At 40.1% G+C, this 25178-nt stretch overlaps 1 protein-coding gene across 2 annotated transcripts in view; it reads right to left on the minus strand.

Annotated features, from left to right (window-relative positions):
* Positions 1–5454: 5454 nt before the first annotated feature.
* Positions 5455–25178, minus strand: part of IL20RA (interleukin 20 receptor subunit alpha) — a 39132-nt gene continuing 19408 nt past the window's right edge. Inside the window, exons 2-7 of one of the 2 annotated variants that reach the window (XM_055324666.1) lie at positions 24029–24164; positions 18066–18244; positions 16725–16900; positions 16014–16158; positions 8334–8473; positions 5455–6353 (exon numbers count right to left, since the gene is read on the minus strand). In XM_055324666.1, coding sequence (XP_055180641.1) covers positions 5631–6353; positions 8334–8473; positions 16014–16158; positions 16725–16900; positions 18066–18244; positions 24029–24164 — 1499 coding nt within the window. In that variant the 3' untranslated portion in view covers positions 5455–5630. Of the gene's footprint in view, positions 6354–8333; positions 8474–16013; positions 16159–16724; positions 16901–18065; positions 18248–24028; positions 24165–25178 lie in introns of both variants that reach the window. The other variant, XM_055324665.1, reaches the window with a different exon arrangement.

The raw sequence follows: 25178 nt of genomic DNA on the forward strand, positions 1-25178 counted from the left end.
TGCCTTTCAAATTATTATAGTTTTTACCACAAATATAAAAATGGTGTTTAATATTATAAGTTTGGGGTCTTTATGTAAATAGAATTATTCTTTATATTCTCCAAGGAATCACTCTTTTTGCTCAACATGTTTGTGAGATTCATTCATGTTTCATGTATAGGTGTACTTGATTCATTTTCACAGCTTTCTCCTGCTGATAAATATTAGCACTTTTTCAAAGTTTCTTTTTCTCAATGAATAATGCTTCTATGAAAATTTTTGTATATGCCTCCTGGTGCTTTTTCCATTACTGACATTTATCAAGCACTCATTTTGTCCCAGGTACTCCTCTAATCACTTTAAATGTATTGATTCATTCAAACTTCCCACAACTCTGTAAGGTAGGTATAATTATTATCTCCATTTCATAGATGAGGGTATTTGATTCAAAGAGAGTAAGTAAATTGCCCAAGGTGACAAGCCTAAGAAGAGACAGAGCTAGACTTTGAACCAAGGTTATTAGCTCCAGAGTCTATACTTTGTCAGTATACCATACCAATTCTTCAGCTAATCAATCACTCAGACAATTTGAAAAGTTCTAGGGCTTTTTCTTCATTTGTTTATATATACTTTTGTTAGCCAAATTATTAGTAAGTTAGTCAATTTTGTTAATAAATTCTTTTAGAAGCACAAAGCCAACAAATCTGATAAAGATTTGTCCCATGTCTCCTTTTTGGGGTTGGAATTAAAATGATTCAATGTCCCATATCTCCTTTTTGGGGTTGGAATTAAAAATTCCTATTATTTTTCTCCCCCTTACATCAAATATTCTGAAGTATCTGCATTTTGAATCAATTTCAGAATGTGGAGGAATGCACTTCATGAGAAGAAAGAATATTATGTAAACTATCTTAACTATATGAGCCTTTTAAGAGTAGTGACTAATTTGTATGTCTCATGGACTCCGTTCCAGGGACAGACAAATGGAGGATGGCATTTATCTCCATCAGTGTTCACTGTCTCAGTGGCCTGTATATGAAAACATAAACATGAGGCATATGCCCATCTTCTGAGTAGCTGGAAAGCCTCCAAGTACCACCTAATCCAGAGAATGACAGATTGAGAAATCAAAAGAAATCTGTTGAGTAGGTAAGGGAGAAAATATCTCATCTGCTTCCAAATTTAACAAAGCACCTGAGACAGGTTTGAGGTAAAAACATGGACAGGGAACCATTTTTGAGGACAGAAGGAGCCTCCCTCTATCTGTACAAACACAACATAACACATCAGCCCTCACCTCTTTCTAAAGAGAACCTTGGAGTCTTTACATAAAGACCTTAGCAATGTGAACCTTAACCTGGTATCTTTACTGGCATTCAGAAATGAACACCACCTGGAAGATCTTTTAAAGACTAAAACTAACAAAGTAAGAAAGAAATCTTGCACCTACTGTAGGTAAAGGAGTCTAAAAGAATATCAGTGATAGACATGACTATTTATCCAGGATTTATAGTGAAAGCCCAGGTTGCTTTCAAGCACCTGTCACTGAAGATAAAGACTGCAGGACAGTAGTAGGAACTAAGTACGGGAAGGACAATACCTCAAAAGGCAGATAAATGACCATCTAATAATCAACCAGCCACTCTGCAGAGGTAGTGAGTGATAGAAAATACTGTTTTGAGAGGTTCAGTTATCTGTAAAGGACTCACAGCTCTTTGCCCTTAATAACTCCAACTTTTGATTGCTGCTCAACAAAAAAATTTAAATCATTAAATGTAGAAAAAATAATTCCTAACTGCATTTCAATAGCTCTAGTTTATGACTGATGCTTCATAAAGTTAATCTAAGTATACATAAAATAAAATAGTTCGCCATATTTTATGAGTGAAAAAAGAGCAAGTTATAAAAGAGTTCAGTATGATCCCTCCTTTGGGGAAAAATACATATATACATTTAAATGTATACATATATACATTAAAAATGTCTGGAAAATTCTAACCAAGGTGATCAGCCTTGGCACCACTGACATTTTAGACAAGAGCTCTTTGTCATGAAGGGCTGCCCTGTGCATGCTAGGATGCTAGCAGTATTCCAGGCCTTTCCCCACCAGCTCCCACACTGGCAGCACCTTTCACTTATGTTTTGTCAATCAAAAATGATGTCTCTAGTCATTGCCAAATATCCCTTGGGGCACAAAATCACTCCTATTTGAGTTTCAGTTCTCTAATATGTTTACAGTAGTTAAATCTGGGATATTACAGGTAATTTTCCCCTCTATTTCTAGTTATTCTACAATTAATATGTGTACATTAATCTCCTATAGTGAAAAACAGCAACTACTATTAAAATACCTACAACCATAGCATTCTTTGGTAAAAAAAATTATGGGCACACACTTCTGTGTAAAGTCTTTAAAAAAACACAACTCTGTAGATAGAAGATTTATGGAAGATATCATGAAGGGAACCACAAAGAAAATAGAAACAGTTCTTCTAAGATAAGTTAGCAAAAATTCCCCTCAAGACATGGGGGTGGTAGTGTATGGGCCAGAAAGGATGTGATTATGATCCAGGTGCACTGATCCATGCTGATGGAGCCCTCTATTTAATGTTCTGATTAGATTTACCATGCTGGACAGACTTGCGCTCTTGGCTGTACAAATAGTTTTCCTCTGCATTGACTTCCTGGGAGTTAGCTCAGCCTGGGGGCACCAGATCTTTCCCATGTTGTAGGCTGAGCACTCAATGTCCCCTTTTCACATCCTTCTTCCTATGCTCATGATGTGGCACTAGGTTTCACTCACTCTGCAGTGGTATATTTTCATTCACCCTGCTTAGAATTTATGGGGTACAAAAATAGGGCCATTAATTGATGTTTTCATGAGGAAAACTTACCTAATGTGGAAGAGGTAGAAGCAACAAAAGTTTGGAAATGCTCAATTCTACTGACATGCTTAGAATGACAAGAGATGTAAGAGCAACTCAGAATTAGATTCCCTTTTACAAAACCACCCATGACTTCAACGTGAAGACATAAAGTGGGAAGCAAATTATGATTGTACTTTTCAGTTAGGAAAATAAGGTGAGGCACACTCTGGCTTTAAGTTGAAATAGTCGTGTCTAAATGGCTTGTCTTTCTGGCACTAAGCACATGCTCTGGCTGTTAATAACAATAAACCCACGGCACTCACTAGGTGCCAGGCACTGTTCTAAGTGCTTTCTGTATTCCAACTCTGTTCACCTCAACACAGCCCTGAGGGAGTTCTCATCCTTCTTTCCTAGGTGAGGAAGATGAGGACACTGTACGACACATCAATCACTTTGTTTTCTTTCTGCTCTTAATCATGACTTGTTCTTTTCCACTCCTCGGCTTCTTTTACAGTTAGTATTATAAATTTTTTTCTTTAAAACCAGCAGAATCATGTCTACCAAGATTGAGAGGGACAGAACACTCTGGTTAACATAATTATGGTCTAATTAAATCATTAGATTAGAAACTGTTTGGATTTGTGGACAATCTCTAAAGATCACAACTCTAGAATCCATCTCTCCTACCAGAGTTGTTTTCCTGTACCCAAAATATAAATAAGGAAATATGGATGTTATCTGTTTCCTGCAAGAGTATCAACAAATATATATTAAGGTAAAATATGAAAATATTGCTGCTTCTGCAGGTCAAAAACTGTCAAGTAATTTTATATGGTTCCACTTTATAGATCCTTTCATATTTTAATGCAGTGTCTGGAGAATTTAACTTTCTAGGTGATGAATGGTGAAGGCGATGGGCCTAGTTACTGGAAATTAACTAGGATGGTATTGTTTTATGGTACACTTTAGTTTCCACAGTAAATTGTGTCAAATTTTAATACATTCTACCTTACATATTCTAGTCATTTAACTTTTTTCTTTTGTATACCTGTTTGTGTTGTTTATATATTTTGTATGTTGTTTGTATATTTTATATATCTTTGTAAATCCTTGTTTGTATATTTTTATATCCTTGTTTGTATATCCTTGTTTGTATATTTTTATATCCTTGTTTGTATATCCTTGTTTGTTTATTGACTTTAAGATTATGTAGATAGGGGATATTCATTCATACATACTCCAAGGAGTCTTTGAGGCATTGTTCATTCAAATAGAATATTTGATATTATAATAGTAACATAATATTTCAGCTGCTAAACATATTCCAGCTTATAGACTATGTTAGTATCTTTTTAAAAATTTTTATTTCATTTATTAATTTAAATCCAATTTGTCAACAAAGAGTATAACACCCAGTGCTAATCCCATCAAGTGCCCTCCTTAGTGCCCATCACCCAGTCACCCCATCCCCCCACCACGTCCCCTTCTGCAACACTTTGTTTCCCAGAGTTAGGAGTCTCTCATGGTTTGTCTTCCTCTCTAATTTTTCCTTACTCAGTTTCCCTCCTTTCCCTTATAGTCCCTTTCACTATTTCTTATATTTCACATATGAGTGAAACCATGATGATTGTCTTTCTGTGACTTATTTCACTCACTATAACACCCTCCAGTTCCCTCCACGTTGAAGCAAATGGTAGGTATTCGTCCTTTCTGATGGCTAAATAATATTCCATTGTATAGTATCTTTTTAAAGATATATTTGCAGGGACACCTGGGTGGCTCAGTTGGTCAAGCATCTGCTTTGGTTCAGGTCATGATCCCGGGGTCCTGGGCTTGAACATGGAGGGGGCGGGTGTCGCTGTTCTATGGGGACCCTGCTTCTCCCACTCCCTCTACTGCATCCCCTGCTTGTTCTCTCTTGCACTGACTCTCATCTCTCTCAAATGAATAAATAAAATCTTTTAAAAAATACAAATTTCCAGAAATAAAATGTACTATTCTATCATAAAAGGTGGCATTTTCTTTCAGGTAGGTTTCCTACTAAAAGTGCCTACTAAGTTATTGAGAGGATATTTTCTGACTACAAAATAGTAATAATTTATATTAGCATTCCAGAAATTCTCATAAAATATAAATATGGCCACTTAAAGTAGCCAAAAGTGTGTGCTATCAAGAACTGTGAGTGATTTATTCACTCTGAACTTGGATTATTGTGATTGAATAGTGGGTTGGGCTTAAATATGACCAACTTACCACCAATTTAGTGGTATTTGTTTGATCTATTTCATCACTCTGACAGGAGACCAAATTCTAAAAAAAAGTAGTATTTATAAAATGAATGGGCTTCATGAAATATTTTTTTACGGTGCTGTACACCTGATAAGTGCCCAGAAAATAAAAGCCATACATGCTCACTTGAGTGAATTCTTCATCCAATTTGGCAGACATTTTTGAATGTTTACAAAATGATGGGTCAGCACCTTCATTCCAGGTACCCACCGATGTCACAAGACTCCCACATGCATGAACCAACCCCCCATATGAGGCAGAAGGAAAGAAGTGCTATGAGAATAGAGAAGAAACAAGTAATTCTCAGCAACACAGAAAATCTGAGTAAACTGTCTTTCATTCCACGTACTTTATTGTTTGATCACTCCTATGTTTACACCCACGAGCCTTGTAACAGCAGGGGTGTGGCAAAGGGAAGTTCAAGGATTAGTGTTCCATTTGCACATACAATCCCCATTCCTCCATAAATTTCATGAGATAGACTTCACTTTCTTCTCATGGCTCATCTAGAGCCTGCTCCTCATAGAGTCTAGACAAAAGGCCCTCTTCCGTGAACTCCTTGTACTCAGGATGTGAGCATCCCTCTGAGTCATGTTCAAAGCTAGAGAATGACGGCATGCACAGCCTACCAGTCCGAGGGTCCCAATCCACAAGTGTGGTGGAGGACTTTTCATCTGGCTCCTTTCTCGTGTCTGGGTGCACCCACTGCCACTGGTCCAAGTCTCGCAGCTGAGGGACGTAGGAATACAGTGGTGTGGGGGAGCCCAGGTTGGTCAGAGCCGTCTGTTGCTCAAAGAATTGTCCTGGGAGGGACACCTCCTCCTGCAGATTGAGGTCGTGATCTCCAGGCCCCACACAGGTGTCAGCAGTTCTTACCGCATACTCATATTCAATGACCGCTTTACCTGTGGGCATTGTGCTGCTGGGTGATTCTTGCTGAGTTAGGGGCAGACCCTTGGTTGTTTCCTCAGAGTCACAGAAAATGTCCACCAAATGTACAGCATACCCCAAGTGTTTCACCTCCATTTCTGCCTGATGTGGCTCCTGGTCTTGGTGGGGCTCATTCAGATCCCATACATCGTTGCCTTTTTCCATTACACTTAAATCCTTCTGAGAAATTTTAGAATCCTCCAAAATATTGAGGGTGATAAAATTAAGCACAATTTGCTCAGCGGGTACAAAGAATCTTTTGTCAAACTCATTTCCATAAATCAAAATCTGTAAAGACAGAAGAGAACGGTTTTCACCTTTTCACTTGAGAGAGACACGAAAAACAGCTGTTAAGTAGAACTTATACTGTCATCACATAGTTCTAAAGACCTATTCTTACCAACTCATGGAAGTGAAAGTTATTCTTGGAATAAACAGAAAGCCTCATTCACATGGAGGCAAGAGACCCAAGACATACAAAAAAGGCATATGGAAGTGCAAAGTGGTCCCTGGGGGGTGTGTATCAAGTCCAAAGATCTGGGTGTTATTGCCCCCTTCCCTACCTGGCCCAGGGAGTTCAGGGCAGTTATTTAATTTCTTGAGGCTCAGTTTTTAATTCTGTAAACTCAGAATTTCTGTCACTTATGAAGCAGCGAGCACTGAGTGAGATAGTTTGGAAACTGCTTTGTTAATTACTGTTGACGAAGTATTTGTTGGGTGGCAGTGGTTACCTGTGCTCCCAGACCTGACTGGGTCATGTCCTGGACATGAAATGTGGATGGTCATAAAAATTGGATGTAAAGAGGGAAAGAGGCACATGAGTAGGGATGGTTTTCCTCACTTCCCCCCCATACCATTCTAATCATACTGTAATGAGGCCAAAAAGGGCACTCTATGTGCCAGGTTATGGCCGACATACTCTAAATCATGTCACCCAGGAAAACTGGGTGGAGATTAAACTGGTACTGGGGATATGTGGAAGGTGCCCTTTGAGATGGCCTGCCATGAGCTGTGTTTCAATCCTCACTGTGCACCCCCTGATGTGATTTAACATCACAAAACAGGACCTTTAGCCTCATTCTTTTACAACATTCGGCTTCAGAAAGTGACATGTGCTCAATTCTCCTGGGATTGTTCCTCCCAGGTAGGTATCCCTCTGCCATAGGAAGCTACCTCTGAAGCCTAAAAGTGGGCAGAACAAAAGAAACATTTAAAAACCAAACTAACAGGAATACATGTATGCATCATGCATATGTAAACGTTATATTTTAATAATTTGCAGATAAATTATTTTTGTGGTTAAAATATGCCCAGCTCATGGGAAACCTTCAGTGTATTGTCCAGAAGTATAGGTTTATTCCATCTTAATATTTTCCTGCTCTCCTTGCTGTGAATGCCTGTCCTGGCCATTTCCCTCCAAAATGTGTTCCCATTCCACACTGTCTCCAGCCCTACATCCCACTCTCCTCTTGTAGACTCTCCTCTTTGTTCCCTGGACAACTGCAGAGTCTCCTAGCTGCTTTTTTTTGTTTCTAATCTTACTTCCTCCAACGTTATCTTAGACCCTCTCCATCTGGATCTAAAACATGATATTGACCTTGACGCTCCCTACTCAAAACCCTACAGAGAGTTCTCTTTTCGAAGAGAATGCAAAGCCCAAGTTCATTAGAATAACACCCAATTCTCCTGTTACCTGGCCCTCCCCCTCCTTCCCACTCTCACTTCTGTAGCTCCTTATCAGCAACCTGTGGTCAAGCAGTATCATGTGGTTTTCCAAACATCCACTCACCTTGGTTCCCCTGGGTTTTCTGCCAGCAGTAGGTGCTCTAACTCTTACTCCACTTTCATAATCAAAGCCAGATGTAAATTGTCTCCTGGCCCCCCTGTGGGGTTTCAGCACCCTCCCCGTAACTCCCTGAACTTTCACAGTCCTCAGTGCCTGGTTCCATCTTAGCCTTTGTGCATCATTTTGAAATACTTGTCCCCAACTTAACCAGAGCCTCTGGAAAGGCATGGATCCTGACTTAAGTTTATTTGTGTACCTCAAGACCTAGTCTAATCTGTTCATTACATGTAAAATCATCGTCAAAGCTGAGGAATCCTTCTCTTTGGTTATGTTACTGAGTGAATCTAGTAGCAAAAGTGTTGTTTAATTCATCAACTCTAAACCCACTCTGCCTGTAAAAGGGACCAGTGTCAGTTCTAAAGTCTCCTTTTCTACTTTTCTGGAAGGGAGTGTGTATGACTCCTGCCACGCTAAGCACTCACCAAATTTGCTGGGTGTTTTTCTTTGCCAACATGGATGTATCTGTACATGAAGTAGCCCATCGCAGAAAAAAGAAACACGGTAACAGATATGGGCAAAACATACCAGAAGATGATTTTAACCCTCAATGCTGATGTCTGGTCTGTAAAAAAAGGGAGGGGGGGGATAGAGGGTTATGATTCCATGTGGTGGGAAAATATTGGCAATGTCAGGTGGCTTTGGGCTGATCACTTACATTCAGGAGTTCAGTTTTTCATTTATAAATGGAGAAGCTTGTAGGAAAAGTTATAAGGGTTCTCAGAATTCTTTTTTCATTAATTAATTAATTAATTGATTAATTTATGTATTTATTTATTTATATTGGTGTTCAATTTGCCAACATATAGCATAACACCCAGTGCTCATCCCATCAAGTGCCCACCTCAATGCCTGTCACCCAGTCACCCCCACCCCCTGCCCACCTCCCCTTCTACCACCCCTAGTTCGTTTCCCTGAGTTAGGAGTCTTTCATGTTCTGTCTCCCTTTCTGATATTTCCCACTCATTTTTTCTCCTTTCCCCTTTATTCTCTTTCACTATTTTTTATATTCCCCAAATGAATGAGACCATATAATGTTCAGAATTCTTACTCTCTGACAAGAGCTGGTTTTCAAGAATCATCTGGACTTGTAGACCTCACTGTATGGCTGCATCAACAACCCAATCAGCAGATATTCTGGAGGGAGGGGCAAGGTGGCGGAAGAGTAGGGGTCCTCAACTCACCTGGCCCCACAAACTTACCTAGGTAACTTTCAAAACATCCTGAACACCTATGAATTCGTCGTGAGATTTAAAGAGAGAACAGTTGGAACGCTACAGAGAGAAAAGTTTTCACTTCTAACAAGGTAGGAAGGTGGAAAGAAAATAAAAAAGAATCAAGTGGCGGAGGGCCCCGGGGAGGAGCCGGGTGGGTGGGAGCCTCGGGGCAGGAAAGCCCAGCCCTGGGGAAGCGGGGACTTTAAAAATCCGCGCCCGAGTTTTCCTGGACACAGACGTGCTCAGCAGGGAGATTGGGCAGAACCGCAGGAGAGGCAGGGAAGCCTCCAGATCCCCGGGGTCACTATGAGAAGAGGGGCACCCGGGGGAAAGCGCTCAGCCCTGGGGCATCGGGGAGAAGCCAGGGGTCAGGCGGAGGCTCTGGACGCAGGTGGCTGAGCCCCGATCCCTGTGGGAGAGAGGGCCCTGGGAGCGCAATTCCAGGAGCACAGGGCACCGAGCAGACGTAGCCAGGATCCTGCGCTCCCCCCGGGACAGGCGGAGGCAGGGAGGGCACAGGACAGCGAGGACGCTCCTGCCGCCGGGCGCCCCTTAGCTGTGCAGGTCAGTGCCCCTTGCTGCCCTGGGAGCACCTAGGCCGGTGCAGACTGGGAGCTGCGGTAGTTACTGGGAGAGCTGACTCCAGTGCTGGAGACCTGGCCCCCACCAGTGTTGCTGTTTCTCCTGGTGTCACCTTGTGCCTGGGAAGGGCGAGGCTGCCAGGGGACAGAGGTCTCACACTGAGCCTGGCACCTGGCAGAAGGCGGGGCAGCTCCCCCAGGTACACACACCTGAGAATCAGCACAGCAGGCTCCCCCCCCAGAGACCAGCTGGAAGGACAGGGGAAGAGCAAGTTCTTGACTAAGCAGTGCTAGAAAGCTCCAGGACTGAGGGAAAATAGTATGTAGAACTAGAGGGTCCTTTTTCTTTTCTTCTTTTTTCCCTTTTCCATTACAACTCATTCTTATATCAGACTAAAAATTCCCATGATTTTTCTCTTTTCCCACCTTAACTACAATATTTTACCAGCCAGCTCTTCATTTTTAAGTTTTTTCCTTTTTGACTTTCATATTTCTACAATTACATGTTTTAGATATATTTTCCACTTCTGGATTCCCTTCAATATATTCAATTTAACTTTGGTAGATACGAGATATGGGTTTCTGTTTTTTGTTTTTTGTTTTTTCTGCCTCATTTTGTTTTAAAATGGTGGAAGTTAGTACCGTCTAAAACATGACCAACATGTACCCAGAACCAAGTGGGACACCGTGATGGTTCATTCTGTGAGATTATATTGTTTTCCTTCCCATTCTGTCCCCCTCTTTTATCTTGTTTATGTTTTTGAGGTCAATGTTGGGGTTTTACATAAGTATTGCTGGTTTATATAAATTTGGGACTGAGCATATTCTAATATACAAAACAAAATACACTCAGAACCAAGAGGATCACCCTCTAGGACCCCTCAGGGAGACTACATTCTTTTTCCACTACCACTTTCTCACCACCATCATCTCCACCCCCCTTTCCTCGTTACTTTTTTCTTCTTTGTTTTCAGTTTTTGGCTTCTTACTTATACTACTTTGTTTTATTTGTTTTTTTTGAAGATTTTATTTATTTATGATAGAGAGAAAGAGAGAGAGAGAGAGAGAGGCAGAGACATAGGCAGAGGGAGAGAAGCAGGCTCCATGCCAGGAGCCTGACGTGGGGCTCGATCCTGGGACTCCAAGATCACGGCCTGGGCCAAAGGCAGGCACTAAACCACTGAACCACCCAGGGATCCCCCCTATACTACTTTGTTTTAAAATTTGTTTTTCACTTTAGTAGTCTTTTTGTTTTATTTTGTTCCGTCCTTCTTTTTCTTTTATTTTCTGGTCTCTGACCTCTTTGGAATCATCTAGGGTGTATTTTACTTAGGTCATGGTTGATATTTTTGACTCAGCCCACTCATACAGCCACTCTGCACTAGAAGGAAGAATTCACTACAAGAGATAGAGACTTCATTACTGCAGAATTGAGATCTAATCAGGCCGAAATTAAAAAAAGATTAAATGAGATGCAATCCAAACTGGTTGTTCTAACTGCTAGGGTTAATGAGGTGGAAGAAAGAGTGAGCGACATAGAGGACAAGTTGCTGCTAAGGAAGGAAGCTGAGGAAAAAAGAGAAAAACAATTAAAAGCCCATGAAAATGGGCTTAGGGGAATAAAGGATTGCCTGAGAAGGAAGAATATACATTTAATTGGGATTCCAGAGAAGGCTGAGAGAGACAGAGGACCACAAAGCATATTTGAACAAATCATAGCTGAGAACTTCCCAAATCTGGGGAAGGAAAGAGGCATTCAGATCCAAGAGATAGATAAGACCTCCCCCCAAATCAATAAAAACCATTCAATACCTCAACATTTAATAATGAAACTTGCAAATTTCAAAGATAAAGAGAAAATCCTTAAAGCAGCACAAGACAAGAGATTCTTAACTTATATGGGGAGAAATATCAGATTAACAGCAGACCTCTCCTCAGAGAACTGGCAGGCCAGAAAGGGCTGGAAGGATATATTCAGGGTCCTAAATGAGAAGAACATGCAGCCAAGAATACTCTATCCAGCAAGGCTCTCATTCAGAATAGAAGGAGAGATAAAGAGCTTCCAAGATAGGCAGAAACTGAAAGAATGTGATCACCAAACCGGCTCTGCAGGAAATATTAAGGGAGACCCTGTAAAAGAAAGAGGAAACCCAAAGAAATAATCCACAAAGACAGGGACTGAATAGGTATTACAATGACACTAAATTCATATCTTTCAATAGTTACTCTGAATGTGAATGGGCTAAATGATCCCATCAAAAGACACAGGGTATGGGACTGGATAAAAAAGCAAGACCCATCCATTTGCTGTCTACAAGAGACTCATTTTAGACCTAAGGACACCTCCAGCCTGAAAATGAAGGGATGGAGAACCATTTACCATTCAAATGATCCTCAAAAGAAAGCTGGGGTAGCAATCCTCACATCAGATAATTAAAGTTTATCCCAAAGACTGTAGTAAGAGATGAAGAGGGACACTATATCATACTTAAAGGGTCTATTCAACAAGAAGACCCAACAAGAACATTCCTCAGCATCTTAAAAACCATCTACAAAAAGCCCACAGCAAATATCATTCTCAATGGAGAAACACTGGGAGCATTTCCCCTAAGATCAGGAACAAGACAGGGATGTCCACTCTCATCACTGCTATTCAACATAGTACTAGAAGTCCTAGCCTCAGCACTCAGACAACAAAAAGAAATAAAAGACATTCAAATTGGCAAAGAAGTCAAACTCTCCCTCTTTGCAGATGACATGATACTGTACATAGAAAACCCAAGAGACTCCACCCCAAGATTGCTAGAACTCATGCAGCAATTCAGCAGTGTGGCACGATACAAAATCAATGCCCAGAAGTCAGTGGCATTTCTATACACTAACAATAAGACTGAAGAAAGAGAAATTAAGGAGTCAATCCCATTTACAATTGCACCCAAAAGCATAAGATACCTAGGAATAAACCTAACCAAAGAGGGAAAGGATCTATACCCTAAAAACTATAGAACACTTCTGAAAGAAATTGAGGAAGACACAAAGAGATGGAAAAATATTCCATCTCATGGATTGGAAGAATTAATATTGTGAAAATGTCAATGTTACCCAGGGCAATTTACACATTTAATGCAATCCCTATCAAAATGCCATGGACTTTCTTCAGAGAGTTGGAACAAATCATCTTAAGATTTGTGTGGAATCAGAAAAGGCCAGGGGAATATTAAAAAAGAAAACCAGAGCCGGGGGCATCACAATGCCGAATTTCAGTTTGTACTACAAAGCTGTGATCATCAAGACAGTGTGGTACTGGCATAAAAACAGACACATAGATCAATGGAACAGAAGAGAGAACCCAGAAGTGGATCCTCAACTTTATGGTCAACTAATATTTGACAAAGCAGGAAAGGCTATCTGCTGAAAAAAGTCTCTTCAATAAATGGTGCTGGGAAAATTGGACAGCCATATGCAGAAGAATGAAACTAGACCAATTTCTTACACCAGACACAAAGATAAACTCAAAATGGATGAAAGATCTAAATGTAAGACAAGATTCCATCAAAATCCTAGAGGAGAACACAGGCAACACCCTTTTTGAACTTGGCCACACCAACTTCTTGCAAGATACATCCATGAAGGCAAGAGAAACAAAAGCAAAAATGAACTATTGGGACTTAATCAAGATAAGAAGCTTCTGCATAGCAAAAGATACAGTCAACAAAACTAAAAGACAACCTACAGAATGGGAGAAGATATTTGCAAATGACCTATCAGATAAAGGGCCAGTCTCCAAGATCTAGAAAGAACTTATTAAACTCAACAGCAAAGAAACAAACAATCCAATCATGAAATGGGCAAAAGACATGAAGAGAAATCTCACAGAGGAAGACATAGACATGGCCAACAAGCACATGAGAAAATGCTCTGCATCACTTGCCATCAGGGAAATACAAATCAAAACCACAATGAGATACCACCTTACACCAGTGAGAATGGGGAAAATTAACAAGACAGGAAACCACAAATATTGGAGAGGATGTGGAGAAAGGGGAAATCCTCTTGCACTGTTGGTGGGAATGTGAACTGGTGCAGCCACTCTGGAAAACTGTGTGGAGGTTCCTCAAAGAGTTAAAAATAGAGCTACCCTACCACCCAGCAACTGCAGTGCTGGGGATTTACCCCAAAGATACAGACGCAGTGTAATGCCAGGACACCTGCACCCCAATGTTTATAGCAGCAATGTCCACAATAGCCAAACTGTGGAAGGAGCCTCGGTGTCCATTGACAGATGAATGGATAAAGAAGATGTGGTTTATGTATACAATGGAATATTCCTCAGCCATTAGAAATGACAAATACTCACCATTTGCTTCGACATGGATGGAACTGGAGGGTATTATGCTGAGTGAAATAAGTCAATTGGAAAAGGATAAACATTATATGGTCTCATTCATTTGGGGAATATAAAAATTAGTGAAAGGAAATAAAGGGAAAGGAGAGAAAAGGAGTGAAAATATCAGTGAGGGTGACAAAACATGAGAGACACCTAACTCTGGGAATTGAACAAGTGGTAGTGGAGAGGGAGGTGGGCGGGGGGTTGGGGTGACTGTGTGATGGGCACTGAGGGGGACACTTGGAGGGATGAGCACTGGGTGTTATGCTAAATGTTGGCAAATTGAAGTCCAATAAAAAAAATTTAAAAATAAAATAAAGTAAAGTACACACACAAAAAAGAAAAAGAGAAAAGAAAAGGGAACCCTCTCGTACTCTTGCTGGGAGTGCAAACTGGTGCAACCACTTTGAAGAACAATATGGAGGTTCCTCAAAATAAAAATAAAATTACCAAAAAAAGAAGACCTAACAATCATGAATATTTATGTCCCTAATGTGGGAGGTTGCCAAGTATATCAGTCAATTAATAATTAAAGTAAAGACAGACTTAGATAATAATACACTAATACTAGTAGACTTCAACACGGCACTTTCAGCAGATATTCCAACATTTTATGTCTGGTTATGAGACTCATGCAGGTCTTATATTTGAAGCTAAGTGTGTCTAATATTCAAGCAACATATACACTTTAAACCCAAAATGGAAACCCTCTTGATAAGATCCTATTAAGCTGCCCCCACTTTTCCATATACACATTTGACTCAACCTTTTCCAAATACTAAGTAGAAGACAGGAATGTATGGCATCACCTTCTAGACTTTTGGGGTAGGTCTGGAGCTTGGGATGTGTGTAGGGAGGTGGCTGAGCTAGTGTATGCCGAGAGTGGCCAATCTGCTTTTTGTCTTTTGCTTGCTTAGCATTTCAGTTTTCTTTGACATATGGCAAGGAAGCCTTCATTTTAAGGGGAAAGTATGAAAGGATAGAGATTCAAAAATAAAGCTTTTCACTTTCAATAGGTACTCACAAAATCCAATCCCCTTTATATTCTTTAGGACAGTTTCATCTTGTGATGAGCTCAGTGAGAAGGAAGAGGAAAGCAGGAGTCTTATCACCATGGCCATCCCACAGCTGGTGATGGGGGAAAAGATGTGACATTAGTTCTAGGACAGCATGTTTGGAAGAGGGAAACGGAGGAATAATGAATCATGAGCCATTTGATGAAGCTAAATGTCAGAGTTTATTTGCAATGTTCAGGTTTTGAGTTCAAGGTCTTCTCACCCTTCAGGAAGAACAAATATACAAATGCCAAGTTCCAAACTCTTTTCTCTCCTAACAGGAATGACAGTCTTCAGCCAAATTCAGAAAAAAATGAAGAGACAAAAGGAAAGAGAGAAGCAATGTAAGTGAGGGAGTAACTGTGGATTTGCTGATCCCAGATGCTTTTGCAGCCAGTGAGTGATATCTGAATGCAACTTGTGGAGCCTGTAATCTGTATTCCTGAGAGTGAGCAAAAGCTAGTGTCTTCAAGTGTTTTTAGCGTAATGTTTTGTTTCTAGCACTAAAACTTGATGTTCTGGAGGACCACAGAATTTCTACTGATGAAAGGGATGACAATTTAAAAAAAAAGATGCGTGTAAAAATTCTTAATTGTCATTTTCCCACGGAAGAGGATTATTGGCAAGCAGGTATCAGGGCAGGTGGTAAGAGTTCCCCGGGGGGAATGTAAACACACCCTAATGCAGGTCAAGTTCAATGGCAGAGTCCCAGGCTTCTCAATGCACATCTGGTGATGGTTGTCTCCGCTTTTGTCCCAACCTGTTTCTGGTAGATTTGGATTTGTCCAAACTTTGTTTATAATTGCCACACTTCTAGTTTTATCAGATTTCCTTCTCTAGACCAGCTGAGGGTTTTTAAGCATACCTTTCAAAGTGCGGACACACTGCTTCTCAGAAGGCTGAGCAAGACGAGGTGGCCCTGGGACGAAAGATTCCACAAGGATGCAGTACAGAGTGTCTGGCTCCAGCCAGACCAGCACCAGTGTGTGGTTGGTCACACACTGGGACCACTAGGGCAGGGGATGGGAAACAGCAATTAGGGCCAAAGAACTCCAGCACCACCCCAGACAGATAGCTCCAGAAGGAAATAAAACACTTGAGATACCACTGAATCTTTCATAATCACTATAAGCTTTTTTTTTTCAGCAATATCTTTAAAATAATCTTTTCCTTGAGCTCAGCCGAGCATGGTCAGGAAATGGAACCATTCTGGGAACAATTTTAAATAATAATGTAAGGACAGATTTCTTGCTCAACCTTGCCCTGTGTTCTCACTGACATTTCTTTCTTTCTTGGAGAGTAACTGACAGATCATATGCAAGACAAAGTTCTCCATCAAAGTGAGGTGGACAGTCATTCTACACCCAACAGCAACATCACACCCCACTGACAGAGTTTCTGTAAGGGAAATCTGAAGAGCACTGTTGAGAATTTTACATATCAACTTCCACTGTATCTTGTCTAGCAAGTCTTTGAATATCACATCTTCCCAGATTCCCGTGCCTCAGGGCTGCTTATTCAGCATTAGCTACAGAAAGTCACCAGATTAGAGGCCCCCATTCCATTCCAGACTTACCATTCTATTGGATTTAGTATTATATATGGACACATTATACTTCAGGTTGGAGTATATCTGTCGCATGGAAATAGAACTTTCTTCTGGACTTCTCTTCCACTTCTCTGGAGCCGTCAGGACAATAGAAATGGATTTCTCATCTGTGGTCAAAGCAACCCTTGGTGGCCCAATTTGTGCTTAAAGGGGTGGAGAGAGGGAGGTAACATGTTCACATGTAGAAATCACTATGTATGAAACTACAGTATAATCCTACTGGAATCAAAGCCCTAAAGCTACCCTCTTAGTTGAGATGACTCAGAATGTTCTAAGGTTTTGCCACATCTTGAAACAGTCATTTCACACCCCTGACACAATATTAAAACACAAAATTCAAGCATGTATTTGCTTAGTTCCTAGTCCCATGGATGAACAGATGGTAAACACCATTAAAAGTGTCTACAACACTCCTGTGACTTGAAAAATTGGTGATCAATAACATTAATATGATTTAATAAGTGGTGGAAATCAGCCATGGAGGAATGAAGCAGTGTTAAAGACTTTTGAAGATGTGATTGGAATGATCTAGAGCAGAGGCTTACAAATTTTTATCATAAAGGTACAGACAGGAAGTATTTTAGGCTCTATAGACATATGATCTCTGTTGCAATTCTTATTTATATCAATGTAAAAATCATTCTTAGCTCTTGGCCTACAGATAAATGGAAAGGGGCAGTGCCACAATAAGAAGGGCATCTGAGGAGAGGTTCCAGCTCCAGGACTGGAGGAGCACTCGTAAACTTCATTAGGGCAGCTCTGAGCGGGTCCTCTACGGCTAAATCAGCACAGAACAAGACATGGAAAAATTTAAAGAGCAAATATCAGGAAGATGTTGCCTGAATTCTGAGTTACACCTAGAAATGATGTCATCACACTAACCTGTTCATAACAAGAAGAGACTTAGTTTGGCAAGCAGAACAATCTTGTGTCAATCTTGTGCACCTATATCCATGGTTTATAAACCCACAGCAATGAAAAAAAACCTGTCAGTTCTTCAAATTACAGTCTTCACTAAATAATGAAACAAAATTGAATTTTGATAATATTGGCATCTAATGTTAATTTTGGATCTGGGAGAGATCTTAGGGATGACTCAGCCAAACCTCTCCTTATAAAGACGAAACTGAGTACTAGCAAGGTGGAGCATTGTGGGCTGGTCACTCTAGCAGCTGAGGGACAGAGAACAGAACAAAGTCACCAGAGCACTGGCCTCTTGGGCAATGCTGTCTGTGAGGCTGAGACGCCACACTTGACGGTCAGATGAACTTGACATTTTCTGTATTTACAGACAATCATGTTACTTACTTTCTAAGAATGGATAGAATCGTCCGGTTTCTGCCCATTTGGAACAATTCGTTTCCCAAATGGCCTTAACTTTGGCATAATATTGATGTTCATAATCAGAAGTTTCCACAGAGAGATCACAGCAGGTCCTATTGATATTTCTACATTCGGATTTACTCAGCCATTTCTTTTGCCCATATCTGCTGAGAAAGAAACTGAATTAATAATGACGTGCCCTCTGTGATCCCAATAGGGGGGAAAAACAGTCATTATACAAAATTGAATGGAAGTTCAGACCTTCACTTCAGAACAAAAGTGCCTGTCATTGAGATAAGAAGAATCCATGTTTGCTGCTAGCAATTTTTTTCATTAGCTGTCAGGAGTATGAGTCAGAATTTCTGCAATCACCTCTCTTTTCTGTAAATTATAATATGGATAGCACATTTTGAGAGCATGTATTTTTTTATTATTCTTGGGTTACAGTAAAAATTTACATGTTGTGTGATCAGTTCTTCTAGTAATTATCTATGTAAGATTTTTAGTCCACCATGTCTGTGAAGGTCAATTTGATGGGCTATTTTTAGAAATATTAGTCATTTTTTTTCTTGGAAGAAAAATTACCTTGACATTTCCATAAAATTTAAAAAGGTACTTGTTATCAAGGGTTCTAGGGAAAATTCACTAGATTGGAGTGCATGCCGCAGTAATTATAGTGATGGTGATGATAGTGACTGGGTGTTCATATAGATTTCTCCTTTCTTTATTAAAGACACAACACTCAAAGCAAGTGGGGAGGGGGAAATATTTTTAATAGTTTTCAGGTGGGAGAGACTGAGATGTAGAGAGTTGAAGAGCCACGAAGAGAGACAGGATTGCATGGGAAGCTATGAAGGGATTAAAGCAGGTGTGCTGGGGTTTTAGAAAGCTAGCTGGTGTAGCATGGAGAAAGCAGTGGGGTAGGAGTGGCAGCCTGGGGATCCCTTGAGGGGATACTGCAGTGGTCCAGGTGGAAGATGTAGGTGGCCTGGGCTGGGGTGGTGGCAGTGGAATAGATGACAGGACCAAAGGAAGAAATATTAGGAGACAGGACTTGGTAATGGAGTGTAGGTAAGAGATGAGAGAGATGAAGGTATTCAGGATGATATATCTTTCCATCTGGGACAGTGGTAACATTTACCAAGATGAGGAATCCTGAGAAATAGGTTTGAGAAATGGGGAGGTGGGGTGGGAGGAAGGGAAGATAACAAGTTCAGCCTTTCACCTGTTGAACCTCAGGTATGTGAAAGATACCCAGATGCGGATGCCCAGTAGGCACTGGGGCTCAGCACAGAGATGTGAGTGGGAGGCAGTGGTTTTGAAATCAAAGGCACGAAATTGTTCATTGAAGGCATAGGTGTGAATAAAATTATCCTGGAGCCACAGCAAAGCCTAAGATACAATTCCAGGATCATCAAGGTTAAAAAGTTGGCTCCAAAGTACAGTTAGAAATAGCAGCTAAAGGGGCATCTGGATGGCTCAGTTGATTGAGCATCCAATTCTTGGTCTCAGCTCAGGTCTTGATCTCAGGGTTGTGAGTTCAAGCCCCACATGGGCTCCTCACTAGGCATGGAGTCTACTTAAAAAAGAAAAAGAAAAGAAATTGCAGCTAAAGAGGGAGAATGAGAAACAGACATTACATAAGTCAAGGCAAGAGCATGTCTTGAGGATGAGGAAATGTGGACTTTCTCAAGTGTTGTCAAAGCTTAAGGGTATCCTCTCTTTTCATAATATAGCAACAGATTTCCAAAAGACAATGTATCTTGTTTCATAAGTACCATACCTGCTGAAAAGACATTAGAAATACAGTTCAGATCTTGTTGACCAACTTTTCCATCAAGCAGTCACCACTGCCTAAGGCTTTCCAACTTTTTTTTGGCTGTGAGCCACAAGAAGAAATACATTTTACATTGTGACCCAGCTCCTATAAACATACATATATTTAACATACTAATACAAAGATTTCATAAGATGATATTTAAACTTTACTATATGCCATGAATTCAGTTATTATCCATTCCAATCTACTTCGCACCATTCCAGTCCTTTCCATTAAAAATAATGCTAGCTATGTTCTTCAAAATTGATTTCATGGTCCATCAACAAGTCTTGACTTACAGTTTGGCAAATATCGCCCTCATCGATTTGATCTCCTCTCCCCTAACTTCCTTACTCTGCCAAGGGTAGGGCAGCTTTCCATGACAGGGGTCGATGGAGGAGAAAATACTCTTTACTGGATTCTGAGCATTATGCTCTGTACGCCTGATAAACTGATAGACATAAATCATTCAATGACGACTTCAGTAATGATGTTAATGCATGACAAAAAGTCATGTGAGGCCCTCAATGGTCTCTGACTATTTTCTGCTAATTCCATAAAGCTTTTATCAAGTGCTTATTATGTTATTATGTATTGGGACTAATGCTTAGGATTTCTATGCCTTATCTCATTTAATTATCCTAATGACCCTACGAGGCAGGTGCCATTATTTTCACCCCATTTTATGGGTAAGGAAACAGACTCAGTGAGATTAAGGAACTGCTCAAGTTGATATGACTAATAACAGGCATATCTGGGATTTGAACCACATTTCAAAGCCTGGGCCACAGCTTGTGCATGTAGAACTGCACTATATATTTTCTGCATTAAATTCTTTTGGCAGGTAGAATTCAAACTTTTGTTAAAATTCATTTTTTACTTGGAAACAAACTTCACTCCAAAGTGTAAAAGCATAATGTGTAACTTGCCCAAGGTTACCTGGCTAAGTTCACAGCCTGGCTACAAACCAAGGACTGTGTGACCTTGGAGCTGAGGTTGGAGTCCTACTGGTGACACAACACTGCTCTGTATTCCTGTCCATCTTGGACATGCATAAGCATGTAAGACCTCCAATATGGCAAGTTTCTTTTTCAACATTCATTCTTGAAAGTTGTACTATCTCAATTATTTGCTCTCACAGAGCAATGATGACTCAATTTTTTTTGTTAGCCTTTTTAGAATCAAATAAACATGTAAAGGACAGAACAAGCTCATTGCTTCACCTAATGGAAAAGGAATCCAGGGCAAACTCAAGAGCCATTTCTTTTTGCAGAGTGACATCTTCTTTCCTAAAACACCAGCTTTCAGAGAAACTCCTCGAAAATGAAAATGAGGTCATTGTGAAGAGCTGCTGAAATATTTCACTGCCTTTAAGGATCAGAATATATTTTTCTTAGAGAAAAATTATTTTGGTGTTCTTTTTGTAAATAGGGTACTTTTAAAAAATTCAAACAATCAGAAATGTGTAATTAAGAGAGAAACAAATCACTCTAAAACCTATTTGCCTGAAACATTTGGCATTCATAATTCTGGACAACTCATTATGCTTCTTTATTCACATAGGAATGATTAAATCGCTGTATACACAGACAATAACTAGATCATACCATACTTATGGTTTTAATCAAAGTTGTAAATTTAACCTGATTTGAATTTATATTTTCTTAAGATTCTATTATCTATCTATCTATCTATCTATCTATCTATCTATCTATCTATCTATCGAGTATGAGTGGGGAGAGAAAAAATCCCAATCAGATTCCATGCTGAGTTTGGAATCCAACCCTGAGCTCAATCCCAGAACTCTGAGATCATGACCTGAGCCAAAATCAAGAGTCAGACACCTAACCAACTGGAGCTACCCAGCTGCCCCCTGATTTGAACTTTAATAAAAAAATAAATTGAAGTGAAATTAAAGGAATTGCTGTAGTTCAAGTGTTTTATCACCACAAGAGACATTAGTTCCTAAAAGATCTTTTAAATTAAGAAAATAGTTTATGAAAAATATTGAGAGTTTAGTTATCAAGATGATGAAATATTTTCATTTTAGATCACATTTAATGGCGTCCTGCTATGAAACTCAGTACACTTAGAGTTTTTTTTTTCCCGTTTTCTAATCTGTTATATTATTGTTTAGGTTTCAAGCATTTACAAGAAAGTTCGATAACCACATTTCCTATCATTATTTAGCCTCAGTTCTTCACTTAGATGGTCTCAATATGCGTAGCAGTCTTGCCACAATAACAAATAATCTTGTCAGTACTAAGGTCTTTGTTCAGGTTCATCTTTACCTCTGTCAGCGGATATCATCTTTAGTTAGTGGTTTTCTCCCTCTCAAGATCTCAGGGGAGTGCTATCCTGACATCTCGCTTGCTTGAAAATACATCTGTTGAACTTGATAAGAATCCTAGATCACACCCCTTTTTTCCGCAGAGGATGTATCACTGTCTTTTGTTGAGTGTTGCCAGACACAAATCATCCTCTCCCCTGCCCCCCCTTGAGCCTTGCTTTTGCTATGACAGGCATAAAGTATTTCATCTTCTTCAAGTTCAGAACCTCACCAGGATAGGTCTTCCTATTGTTTTTATTACATTTTCCTAGACTGAGCATGCATTTACAATGCACAATTCCAGAGTCCAGAGAGTCATTATCACTTGTTCAGTTACTACTGTCCGTTAGCCATAGGGTTTTACTCTCTATATAATATTTTGATCTTCCATCTTTTCCCTAAGCTCCACCCACTTGTTTAAAAAAAATTCTTCCTCTTGTCTTAGAATCTTTTCTTTAACTGCTTTCTTTCTCTCTCTTTCTTCTCTCCCTTCCTTCCGTCCTCTCCCTTTCCCCTCCACTCCCCTCCCCTCTCCTCCTGTCCCCTCCCCTCTCTTCTCCTTTCCTTTCCTTCAGATTTACCATTAGAGATCATGTGTATGGACTCAAACTCTGAACAATTATTCATCTGAATTTTTCTCCTATTTCCATGAGAAAGTTTTTCAGGAACTTTTCACGTGTGTGCGTGTGTGTGTGTGTGTGTGTGTGTGTGTGTGTCTTTCTCCTTCCCAGTAATAATGGAGAGATGCTATGCCAGATTCTTTGGGACTATTACTCTTTGAACAGGGCCAGCTATTTACTGAATATTAGGCAAATGGGTATAGGAGTGAGGGTGTGTCACACACCTGTTCTCCAAATCATATCATTTCCTTTGCTGGAGAGCCTGCCCATCCTCAAGTTTTGAAACTGCAGGAAGCTGATGTGCCACAAGGCACATTAGTGACATCACAGTCCCCTAGGGTGCCTCCCAGCCACCATCATACAAGCCACCTCACTGCTTGTGCATTCACTTTAACAGGGCGACTGGTCCCTCTACAGGGAATGTGTAACTTGAACATGATTTCCCTTTCAGCTCCTCCTTCTCTGACATTCTGTGGCACCAAACTGGGGCTCATGGGGACATTTCCTTAATTTCTGGTAGGAGAAATCCTTAGATTCACATCCTTAGACTGTACTGTAACATTTATTCTTATGAAATTATGTTCTACTGTTGGAGTTCAAGAAGGTAGATTCACTTTCAGTTTCTGCAGCTGTTTTCCTTCAGATTTCACAGTACTTGGCCTGTAGGTTCCACAGCTTGTGGCTTAGGGTTTGGTCGTTTCCTTTGTTTCTCTGAAGATGGGCATCATCTATGTGCTTTGCATTCTTTCTTGCTTGCAATGAGTTTTGTGGGACATGTGAAATGTGAAAATGTCCATTCACTACTACCTTTTATAGGAAGAGCTAGTAGCACAGACTTCTACACTAAGTTTCACTTAAAAATGTCTGTAATTCCAATAAGTTTAGACATTTCAGAGATGATGGATTTCCTTGTTTTCTCAGCCAGGGAATAACATTTTGACCAATTTCTTTTCCCCATTTAAGTAACTTTCCCTCACTTAATCACCCAATGTTTCTATCTTCACCAAAAAATGGTTTTCTAATTTAATCTAACAGAACATCCCAAGAAAATTTAACATAGAATATCTAAAACTTTTCTTTTCCCACTTGTTTAGTACAATAGATGGTTTATCTTTGCACAGTTAATAGGTATCTGAATCTTATGTTTATAAATTAGCCAAAAGGAAAAGAACCAACTTACATAAAATACTGCACAGTGTAAGTAACTTCAGCTCCTTGTAGGCCCTCTGGTGGACTCCACTGTAGGATGTTCTTCATGTTTATGGATAAGAAGGTAATATTCGTAGGCTTGGGTAAACCACCAGAGATGCAGAGAACTGAAAAAGGAGTAGAGAGGAATCAGGGTCTTAAAGGAGAAAAAGGAAAACATAACCCCTGTGGTAGATGGTCTTCAGACATGGCCCCAACAAGTTGCACCTTCCAGTACTCATGTCCTATTTATTTCCTCCTAAACCTAGGCTGACCCCATGACTTACTTTAACCAATGGAATGTGGCGGAAGTAACTCTGGGACTAAGTCTTAAGAACATCTGGCAGTATCTATTTTTGCTCTTTTGAAAGTCCTGAGCTGGGGATCCCTGGGTGGCTCAGCGGTTTAGGCCCTGCGTTTGGCCCAGGGTGTGATCCTGGAGTCCCAGGATTGAGTCCCACATCAGGTTCCCTGCATGGAACCTGCTTCTCCCTCTGCCTGTGTCTCTGTCTCTCTCTCTCCCTCTGTGTCTCTCATGAATAAATAAATAAAATCTTAAAAAAAAAAAAAAGGGAAATCCTGAGCTGCCATCTAAAAAGCTGGGTCACTCTGCTGGAGAAATAACAAGAGGCCATGCACAGAGGGAAATGTTCAGTTGTCCTAGCTAGGCCTAGCATTCCAACCAGGAGGCCAGAATGAAGCCACTTCTGCCATAGATGAAACTGCATGAGACTCCAAATGAGACCAGCAGAAAAAGCATCTAGCTGAGCCCCAGCTAATCCTCAGATTTGTGAGAAATAATAAAATGACTGTTTTAAATCATTTTGGGCTAGGTTGTTAATGTGTCAGCAGATAACTGAAACAATCCCCTTATTAGATACAGAAATCAAATTTAGGATAAATGGCCCTGAAAGTCTCAAATTTTGGAGGCTGGTGTTAGGGTTAGCTTTACTAAAGGATATAATAAAGCAATTATTGGAAAAGAAACCAGTGAAAGAAGACAATGTATTTAATTAAATGCAGATATGTTCACACAACTGTGATCTAAGAAAACTGTATCCTAGAGAATTAATTTGTAGAAATCTGCTGTAGAAAAACAATAAAGAATTGAGATACTACCAACAAATTAAGTAAAGGACAAA

The sequence above is a fragment of the Nyctereutes procyonoides genome, unplaced genomic scaffold (assembly GCF_905146905.1).
Source record: "Nyctereutes procyonoides isolate TBG_1078 unplaced genomic scaffold, NYPRO_anot_genome, whole genome shotgun sequence".
Taxonomy (NCBI): Eukaryota; Metazoa; Chordata; class Mammalia; order Carnivora; family Canidae; genus Nyctereutes; species Nyctereutes procyonoides.